The sequence below is a fragment of the Nerophis ophidion genome, linkage group LG04 (assembly GCF_033978795.1).
Source record: "Nerophis ophidion isolate RoL-2023_Sa linkage group LG04, RoL_Noph_v1.0, whole genome shotgun sequence".
In the NCBI taxonomy this organism is placed as follows: Eukaryota; Metazoa; Chordata; class Actinopteri; order Syngnathiformes; family Syngnathidae; genus Nerophis; species Nerophis ophidion.
The window spans coordinates 66,436,740-66,447,899 of NC_084614.1; the positions used below are offsets into that span (position 1 = coordinate 66,436,740).

At 39.3% G+C, this 11,160-nt stretch overlaps 1 protein-coding gene across 2 annotated transcripts in view; it reads left to right on the forward strand.

Moving 5' to 3' along the window:
* Positions 1–10,466, forward strand: part of LOC133551767 (polypeptide N-acetylgalactosaminyltransferase 10-like) — a 243,181-nt gene extending 232,715 nt beyond the window's left edge. For both annotated transcript variants that reach the window (XM_061898831.1, XM_061898832.1), the window contains exon 12: positions 2,286–10,466. In XM_061898831.1, the coding sequence (XP_061754815.1) occupies positions 2,286–2,453 (168 nt within the window). In that variant the 3' untranslated portion in view covers positions 2,454–10,466. The remainder of the gene's footprint in view (positions 1–2,285) is intronic.
* The last annotated feature ends 694 nt before the right edge of the window (positions 10,467–11,160 follow it).

The following is an 11,160-nucleotide window of genomic DNA, read 5'->3' on the forward strand; positions in this document are numbered from 1 at the left end:
AAGGCACATTTTTTGCGTTGAAAATATCCCGAGGCATACCACCAGCAGAAATCATTAAAAAAAACGAAACTCGGTTGACAGTAAAAAGTTGTTGTCGCTATTGTTGGATATGACTTTAAAGCATAACCAAGCATGCATCACCATAGCTCTTGTCTCAAAGTAGGTGTACTGTCACCACCTGTCACATCACATCATTTTTTGCTGTTTTCCTGTGTGTAGTGTTTTTGGTTCTTGTCTTGTGCTCCTATTTTGGTGGCGTTTTCTCTTTTTTTGGTACTTTCCTGTAGCAGTTTCAGGTCTTGCTTTGAGCGATATTTCCTGCATCTACTATGTTTTAGCATTCAAGAATATTTCAGTTGTTTTTATCATTCTTTGTGGGGACTGTCATGTCATGTTCGGATGTACTTTATGGACGCCGTCTTTGCTCCACAGTAAGTCTTTGCTGTCGACCAGCATTCTGTTTTTGTTTACTTTTTAGCTATTTCAAATTCCCTAAACTTCAATGCCTTTTCTTAGGGGCACTTACTTTTTGTTCATTTTTGGTTTAAGTATTAGACACCTTTTTACCTGCATGCTGCCTCCTGCTGTTTCCGACATCTACAAAGCATTTAGCAACCTACTGATATGGAAGAGTATTACACGGTTACTCTGCCGAGCTCTAGACAGTAACGATACTCAACAACAACACATCATTTGCAAACTATAATTACTGGTTTGCAAAATATATTTTTTACCCCAAATAGGTGAAATTAGATCATCTCCCACGGCACACCAGACTGTATCTCACGGCACACTAGTGTGCCGCGGCACAGCGGTTGAAAAAGACTGGTCTAGTATAGTGTATGTCAACTTTTGACCACAACCGAACCGTATTTTTCGGAGTATAAGTCGCACCAGCCAAAAATGCATAATAAAGAAGGAAAAAAAACATATATAAGTAGCACTGGAGTATAAGGCGCATTTTGGGGGGACATTTATTTGATAAAACCCAACACCCTTCCATCCATCCATTTTCTACCGCTTATTTCCTTTGGGGTCGCGGGGGGCGCTGGTGCCTATCTCAGCTACAATCGGGCGTAAGGCGGATTACACCCTGGACAAGTTGCCACCTCATCACATAGCCAACACAGATAGACAGACCACATTCACCCTCACATTCACACACTAGGGCAAATGTAGTGTTGCCAATCAACCTATCCCCAACACCAAGAATAGAAATTTGAAAGGCAATTTAAAATAAATAAAGAATAGTGAACAACAGACTGAATAAGTGTACGTTATATGAGGCATAAATAACCAACTGAGAAGATGCCTGGTATGTTAACGTAACATATTATGGTAAGAGTCATTCAAATAACTATAACATATAGAACCCACTATGCGTTTACCAAACAATCTGTCGTTCTTAATTGCTAAATCCGATGAAATCTTATACGTCTAGTCCAGTGGTTCTTAATCTGGGTTCGATCGAACCCTAGGGGTTTGGTGAGTCGGCCTCAGGGGTTCGGCGGAGCCTCCGCCACGGAGGTAAAGACATATCCGACTTATCGTGTCAATAAAACGTTCTCCTTATCAACGTATTATGGATACCCCCAAACAATGTTCCATATAATTTTCCATCTGATTTGCAGCTTGTTTGATTGATCGATTTGAAACCTTTACTAGCAGATTGCAAAGGAAGAGAATACATTATATGAAACGGTACAGTTTACACAGTACAGTACATATTCCGTACAATTGACCACTAAATGGTAACACCCAAATAAGTTTTTCCACTTGTTTCAATCGGGGTCCACGTTAATCAATTCATGGTAATGTGTTTAAGGTGTGTAATATGTTGTGAGTTCATGCACTGTGTTGGTTTTGTTCTTTGAACAAGGTGATGTTCATGCATGGTTCATTTTGTGCACCAGTAAAAAAACATAGCTTTTTCTTGAATATGTAAAAAAAATCAATTAAAAGGTATTTTTCACTGAAGAAGGGTTTGGTGAATGTGCATATGAAACTGGTGGGGTTCGGTACCTCCAACAAGGTTAGGAACCACTGGTCTAGTCTCTTACGTGAATGAGCTAAATAATATTATTTGATATTTTACGGCAATGTGTTAATAATTTCATACATAAGTCACTCCTGAGTATAAGTCGCACCCCCGGCCAAACTATGAAAAAAACTGCGACTTATAGTCCGAAAAATACGGTATGTGTTATTTGAACACAAGGCGTCTTTTTTTTTTACTTCGCTACAACCATTTTGTGTCCTCCCTTCCTGTTTTTGTCCTCTATCAGGACAAGAGCTTGTATCACCCCGTTAGCAACAGCTGCATCGACAGCAACGCCAGCGAGCGCCGCGTCTTCATGAACACGTGCGACCCCGCCTCCACCAGCCAGCGGTGGCAATTCGACAAAACCAACGAGGACGTGCTGGAGGGCTTCAACCGCCAGGCGGCCGACTGAGCTGCTACCCGTCTGCCGGGGGAGTTTGACTGATGGGGGCTTTGGTCCCCGAATGTGCCGACATTCCTGCCTCCTATTTCCAGGACTCTTATTTGCAGCCACTCCTCGCCGCCGGGTTCCTGATTTGAACAGCTCCGGTTTATCTCCATGTCTTCCACCTCACAAATCCTCTATGTTTCGCCGCCTTCGACAACACAATCCTGCCATGGGGCTCGGGGGCGGGCGGCGTCTCCGGGTGGTGGTGTCGCCTGTTCTTCCTGGCTGAGCCTAAGTGCTTGTGACACCTGGGTGAAGCCAGGCAGAACCATTCGAAAAATCCCCGGGAGGATTGATATACCCCCACCCTCTCCCACCACCCTCCTGCCTTCGCCTGCAACTTGATATAATCTGCTGTCTGTCAATTTCCTTTCCTCCTGTCTGTTTTTAACTTTGGAAAATGTACTTTTTCCAGCTGCTATCGCCTCCTTTACGGTCTATTTTGCTGCTGCCCTCCTGGCTGGATGGACGGATGAACGCGGGGGGCTCGTTATGGGCGGCGGCGTCCACCCAGCTGACATCACTTTTAGCATAGAGCGCCAGCATGGGGGCCCTTACTCCAGGACTAGAGGCGGCGCCCACAATGTGGCTCCCCCGGGGGGAGGTCGGGGTCCCGTAGCAACTTTTATGCACTTGTAAAACACTTGAATGAAATCTTAGTGCCTTGTTGAAAATGTTAGGAGTGTGTTTGTTTATCTGTGTGTGTGTGTTTGTGTGTTGGACAAATACCCGGATGATTCGAGTCAGTTGAAACTGATTGGACCGTGACCCTGGCAAGGCACCCCAAAGGCCCCCGCCCACTTCCAAGCGAAATGAGTGAGTAAAACTACTTTAATAGTAGCCACAACCTTTATTTTGAAGGGATGTCGTGTTTGATTTATCGCCCCTACTTGTTCAGTCCTAAGTCTGTTTATCCTCCTGAGAACCAGCGTCCTCTAGAGCAGTGGTCCCCAAAGGTCGTGGCCCAATTTGTACCGGGCCGCAGAATAATTTTTTATTCATTTTTATTTAAAAATAAATGAAGATATATATTTTTTATTTTTTATTAAATCAACATAAAAAACACAATGTACACTTACAATTAGTGCACCAACCACAAAAACTTCCCTTTTTCATGACAAAAATGTCCCTTTTTCATGACAAAGGGAAAAAAAAAAAAAAAAAAAAAGGATCCCTCCCCACCCCGGGCCGCGGGACAAATTATTAAGCGTGGACCGGTCCGCGGATACAAAAAGGTTGGGGACCACTGCTCTAGAGCAGTGTTTTTCAACCTTTTCTGAACATAGGCACTTGTTTTTTTCATTGAAAAAATTCTGAGGCACACCGCCAGCAGAAAACATTAAAAAAAAAAAAAAAAATGAAACCGATTTTAACAATAAAAAAAACGATATTGACAATAAAAATTCGTTCTCGCAATCGTCGGAAATAAATTCAAACCATAACCAACCATGCATCACTACAGCTCGGGGGTCTTTAGCACCGCCCTTGTGGCTCTCTGGAGCTTTTTCAAAAATGTATGAAAAATGGAAAAAGATGAGGGGGGAAAAATATAAAAAACATATTTTTTGTTTTAATACGTTTTTTGTTGGACAAACATGACACAAACCTCCCTAAATGTTATAAAGCACACTGTTTTTATAAAAAATGCTTCACTGATCGAGTATTTGGCGAGTGCCGTTTTGTCCTACTAATTTTGGCGGTCCTTGAATTCACCGTAGTTTGTTTACATGTATAACTTTCTCCGACTCTCTAAGACGTGTTTTATGCTACTTCTTTTTTTGTGTCATTGTGTCCACCAAACTTTTTAACGTTGTGCATGAATGCACAAAGGTGAGTTTTGTTGATTGACTTGTGTGGAGTGATAATCATTCATATTCGGTCACTGCATGACTGCAAGCTAATTGATGCTAACATGCTTTTTAGACTGGCTATATGTACATATTGCATCATTATGCTTTATTGTAGGTATATTTCCTTTAAGTCCTCTTAATTCAATTCATATCTCATGACACATTATCTGTATGTAATAGGGGTGTGGGAAAAATCAATTCGAATATGAATCGCGATTCTCACGTGCGATTCAGAATCTATTCTCTTTTTTTTTTTAAATCAATATTTTTATTTTTATTTAATTTTTTATCAATCCAACAAAACACTACACAGCAATACCATAACAATGCAATCCAATTCCAAAACCAAACCCGACCCAGCAACACTCAGAACTGCAATTGAAAGGAGACACAAACACGACACAGAACAAACCAAAAGTAGTGAAACAAAAATAAATATTATCAACAACAGTATCAATATTAGTTATAATTTTAGCATAGCAGTGATTAAAAATCCCTCATTGACATTATCATTGGACATTTATAAAAATAAAACAATAGTGTCAGAGTGGCTTACACTTGCATCGCATCTCATAAGCTTGACAACACACTGTGTCCAATGTTTTCAAAAAGATAAAATAAGTCGTATTTTTGGTTCGTTTAATAGTTAAAACTAATTTACATTATTGCAATCAGTTGATGAAACATTGTCCTTTACAATTATAAAAGTTTTTTTTTAAAATCTACTACTCTGCTTGCATGTCAGCAGACTGGGGTAGATCCTGCTGAAATCCTATGTATTGAATGAATACAGAATCCTTTTGAATCGGAAAAATATCCTTTTTGAATCGAAAATCGCGTTGAATCGAAAAAATCGATATATAATCGAATCGCGACCCCAAGAATCGATATTGTTTGAAATCGTGGGACACCCAAAGATTAGTATGCAATATGGCTTTTATTTTTTTGCGGCTCCAGACATGTTTATTGTATTTTTGGTCCAAAATGGCCCTTTTAAAAATTGTAGGCTGCTGACCCCTGCTATACTGTAGCTCTTGTCTCAAAGTATGTCTCATTTCATATTTTTAGTGTTTTCCTGTGCGTAGTGTTTTAGATTTTGTCTTGCGCTGCAATTCTGGTGGCTTTTCCTCTTTTGTTGGTATTTTCCTGGAGCAGTTCCATGTCTTCCTTGAGCGCTATTCCCCCGCAGCTGCTTTGTTTTAGCAATCAAGACTATTTAAGATGTGCGGATGCTATCCTTTTTTGTGGGGACATTGTTGATTGTCATGTCACGTACGGATGTACTTTGTGGACGCCGTCTGCTCAACACGCTGTAAGTCTTTGCTGTCGTCCAGCATTCTTTTTTTGTTTACTTTGCAGACAGTTCAGTTTTAGCTTCGTTTTGCATAGCCATCCCTAAACTTCAATGTGTTTTCTTAGCGGCACTCGCCTTTTGTTTGTTTTTGGTTTAAGTTTCAGATACCTTTTTACTGACACGGCGCCTCCCACATATTGTGATCACAACAAACCATCTTCCCGACACCTACAAAGCAATTAGCTACCTGCTGCCACCTACTGATATGGAAGAGCTCTAGACAGCACAGACACTCAACGACGGCACATTTGCAGATTATAATTACTGGTTTGCAAAAAATATTTTTAACCCAATTTGGTTGAAATATCATAATCTCCAACGGCACGCTAGGCACAGTGGTTGAAAAACACTGCTCTAGAGTAGACATTTGTAACTCCCGTTTTCCCTTTTGTCAGTTAAGTTAATCCCAGTATAGTTTAGTTTTATTTTTTTCTTGTTCAGAGTCGTGTATAAAGAGAGTACGGCCAACCCGGTTCCAGGCGATCTCCCCAATGATTGGTCAAAAGTCACTCGCCTGACTTCAGGGCGCCATGACTGCTGCTAACATTGAGCTGATGCTATGTGTCCGCGGTGCTTCCTCGATGACTTCCTCCTTGTGCTAATGCAAATAATAGCAGAAGAAATATAAGAGGGCTTCACGGTGGCAGAGGGGTTAGTGCGTCTGCCTCACAATACGAAGGTCCTGCAGTCCTGGGTTCAAATCCAGGCTCGGGATCTTTCTGTGTGGAGTTTGCATGTTCTCCCCGTGAATGCGTGGGTTCCCTCCGGGTACTCCGGCTTCCTCCCACTTCCAAAGACATGCACCTGGGGATAGGTGTATTGGCAACACTAAATTGGCCCTAGTGTGTGAATGTGAGTGTGAATGTTGTCTGTCTATCTGTGTTGGCCCTGCGATGAGGTGGCGACTTGTCCAGGGTGTACCCCGCCTTCCGCCCGATTGTAGCTGAGATAGGCGCCAGCGCCCCCCGCGACCCCAAAATGGAATAAGCGGTAGTAAATGGATGGATGGAAATATAAGAGATGGTTTGACGAAAACAGACGTATTTCCTTGAATTGGCGCTAATTAATTTAAAACCTCTTCTCACTCTTACGCTTACCAAAGGCATGGGGTAAAAGTAAGCATGCGCTAAATATTTTAAAACCTCTTCTCACTCCAGCACTTACCAAAGGTATGCAGTAAAAATTTGAGTGTGATGTAAGATTGGACCTTAAATCCTACTGAATAGCTCTTAATCTTCTTCCATTTATGCGATTTCAAATTACCGGTATTGAAATTAGCTTCCTCCATTTTGAAAATGATGAAAGGGGAAGTGTCACTTGGACGTCACGAGTTTGACCAGGCGGTAATACTAAGCATGCGCTAATTATTTTGGGAAGCGAGTTTGACCCGGCAATTCAAGGAAATACGGTATCTTTGAATCTGAGTAAAACTAAAACAATGCTATTTGGTAACAGTGTGGAAGATAAAGTCAAACTCAAATACACGGAGTAGACATTGAAAGAGTAAAAGAAATAATAGATGAGTAATTTGAACTGGAAATCTCATTAAAAATATACAACGTAAAGTGGCAAGAAATACATCAAAAATCCATCCATCCATCCATTTTCTACTGCTTGTCTGAATTAAGCACAAATCCTTCCATATTTTCTACTGCTCACCAGTGTTACCATATCCGAGTTATTGTGCAGAAATGTGGGTAAATAAGTACAAAAGTACACCTATTCACTTAAAAAGTTAAAGTTAAAATACCAATGATTGTCAGACAGACACAAGGTTTGGTGATATTAACCTCTGCATTTGACCCATCCCCTTGTTCCACCCCCTGGGAGGTGAGGAGAGCAGTGAGCAGCAGCATGTAGCCGCGCCCGGGAATCATTTTTGCTACAAAAAAAGAAAGATCAGTCATAATCAATTTTCGCTCCAACTTTTCACATGTGTGAGCAGACGCCGAAACTCTTTGAGCATTCAGTGAATGTGAATGACGGCAGACGTGCACACTGTTATGCGCTTATCTTTTTATTCCATTTTGTGCGCGTCCTAGATTTGCCGTGCGCAGAGGACCCGTGAGCAGTGTGCAATTGCACAGGCGCGTACCTTAGAGGGAATGTCGGTCGTAATATTACACAATGTGTGATACATGCAGTGATTACAAATACACCACAGTTGACATACTTTACACAAATGTCACAATTTTCCTGGGATTGTTGGTCCAAAGCTAATGAAGATTTTGACACATTGAGGTTAATATCGGGTTGCGTGTGAGAGTGCACAAAACACTGCAGGAGTGTAACAGCAGAGTGTTTGGCATCAAATTAGACTTTCACAAGGTAAAAGCGTGTTTTATTGTACGTTTATCAGCTGGAGTACTGTATGTTTATAACTATATTTACATGTCATATTTAGTTTTACTTCGTGAAAATGAGCAACGTCAAAATGACAGCAGTTGCACGTCCTTGGTAGCAAACATGGCGTCTCTTGTGTAGTTGGCCATACTCTATACACGGCTCTGCCTTTGTTGGGCGCCAAAAAATATATTTCTCTACCGTGGTCCGCATTGGGCGCATCAATACTCAGTTGACAATTTAAAATAAACGGAAAAAGTCTGGCGCTAAAGTCATACAGAAGTTTCCTTAAAGGCCTACTGAAACCCACTACTACCGACCACGCAGTCTGATAATTTATATATCAATGATGAAATATTAACATTGCAACACATGCCAATACGGCATTTTTAGTTTACTAAATTGCAATTAAAAATTTCCCGGGAGTTTCGTCTTGGAAACGTTGTGTAATGATGACGTGTACGCAGGACGTCACGCGTTTTTAGGAAGTATGAGCGCTACGCACACACACACACAGGTAAAAGTCGTCTGCTTTAACCGCATAATTACACAGTATTTTGGAGATCTGTGTTGCTGAATCTTTTGCAATTTGTTCAGTTAATATTGGAGAAGTCACAGTAGAAAGATGGCTTTGGGAAGCTTTAGCCTTTAGCCACACAAACACACGGTGATTCCTTGTTTAAAATTCCCGGAGGTGAAACTTTACTATGGATCAGAGCGCGGTCAAGCTGACATGGATCCCAACAGAATGTCAACCAGCAGGTTTCGGTGAGAAAATTGTGGTTAAAAAGTCGCCACTTTCCGGATATCAGCTGAGCTTGTGTCGTCCGTACAGCTACCGTCGACTCCCCTGAGACATTGGCGTCAACACACCCGTGGAAAAACCCCTCCGACTATCAGTTACTGTTAAACTCACTAAAACACTAGCAACACAATAGAAAGATAAGGGATTTCCCAGAATTATCCTAGTAAATGTGTTTAAAAACATCGGAATACATCCCAATGCTATCGCGTTTTTTTTTCTAGTCCGTCGCTGTCAATATCCTCAAACACAAATCTTTCATCCTCGCTCAAATTAATGGGGAAATTGTCGTTTTCTCGGTCCGAATAGCTGTTTTGTTGGAGGCTCCCATTAAAATCAATGTTAATATGTGATGAGCCCTCAACATGTGACGTCATCGTCACAAAGGCGAGGCTTTTTCAGGAAGTACCAAAAGTGGCGAACTTTATCGTCGATTTTCTCTACTAAATCCTTTCAGCAAAAATATGGCAATATCGTGAAATGATCAAGTATGACACATAGAATGGACCTGCTATTCCCGTTTAAATAAGAAAATCTCATTTCAGTAGGCCTTTAAGTGCAAAAATGATGACTAAAATGGTGAAGCTATCTTTTCATTTGCTCTTTAACTTTATTGACGGTTTAGTTAAGAAACAGTCATTAATAATTTGGTTTATATATTTTAGCACAACATAATTGTACATCAAAGATTTGTGTCTCTTCGAATGCGGCATATTTGTTTAGTTCTTATTGTTCTTATGAGTCTGACCTAAGCCAAAGGTTTATGTGTTAAATAAATAATAAACTTTGTGATTAAACTGTAAGTAGGCTACATATAATTATTGAATACGATTAAAATCAAGAGTAAGATTACTAATTCAGTGTTTATATTTGAGTGGGCCACAGGCCCCTTTGTAGTAGAAACGTTGGGCTTTGAGGTCAACAAGGTTAAGAACCCCTGTTTTAGGCTGTGGATGACGGTTGAAACATGTAAAGGTAAAAAAAATAAAAAAACTCCATGTATCCAAAAGAAAAGTTGCAGAAAGTTCCAGTTCTCAGGAGGATATAATCAAGGGAACTTTTTTTTAGGTATAATTCTGTCTTATTTTAGTCCTGTGGTTCTTCTCGTGATCCTTAAATGTGACATTTTTATTTTTGTTTCTTTTTAATATCTTCATATGCACTTTTGGGTGCGTGTCATCCCATACTAGGAGTAATCTTCGATGGAAACTCCAAACATTTGTTTTATTTAGTCCATGTTCAACTGGTGCTAATTCTAGAGAGGGTTAAATGAAAATGTTCAGGCCGCCTGGAACATGTAAATCATCTAAAGTACAATCAAAGTTTTTTTTATTGTGCCCCTGTTTTGTTTAAAAAAAAAAAAATCTAATCAGTGCTACCGTAGGAAAAATAAGAATGAATCCTATTCTTGTGTTTATGTCATGTGACCAATCCACGTGTAGCCAATGTTGTTTTGTACGTAAATGAAAAATCTCCATTGTCATTTTCTACTGACGTTACAAGTGTAAACGGTTATTTAGATATTTAACAAAGTGTACAATGAAGCTGGAATTGTATGATATTTTTTGCCGAGAATTATAACAAAAGAAAATAAAGGTTTCTATATTTGGATGAAAATCGTACACAAAGTGTGCAGGGTTGTTTGTTTTTTGTTTGTTTGTTTTTCATTGAATGAAACTTAATAGTTTTAGAGTTTTTACTGGCAAGGTAATGATTCTCATTAAAAATTAATACAGTTGTAAAAAATGAATAAAAAATTTATACTTGGATAAAATTTGTACAAAAGTGTGGATTATTTTTCGATATTTTTTTTGTGTATTATTAAACTTTATATTTCAAGTTTGTTTACTGACTAATTTACATGCTTCTCTTAATAAATAATACAATTAAAAAAAAAAAAATTAAGGTTTCTATGTTGTATATTTATAAAAATTGTGTGTGTGTGTGTGTGTGTGTGTGTGTGTGTGTGTGTGTGTGTGTGTGTGTGTGTGTGTGTGTGTGTGTGTGTGTGTGTGTGTGTGTGTGTGTGTGTGTGTACATATGTATATACAGTATATATATATATGTATGTGTGTGTGTGTATATAAATAAAAATACGTGTAGATTTACAGATATATATTTGGATATGTATATTTACATATAAATATATATATGAAATATACATGTGTGTATAAATATATATATATATATACATATATACTTGTGTGTGTATATAGTATACATGTGTGTGTATATAGTATACATGTGTGTGTATATATATATGTATACATATATATATGTGTACATATATATATGTATGTGTGTGTATATATATATATATAT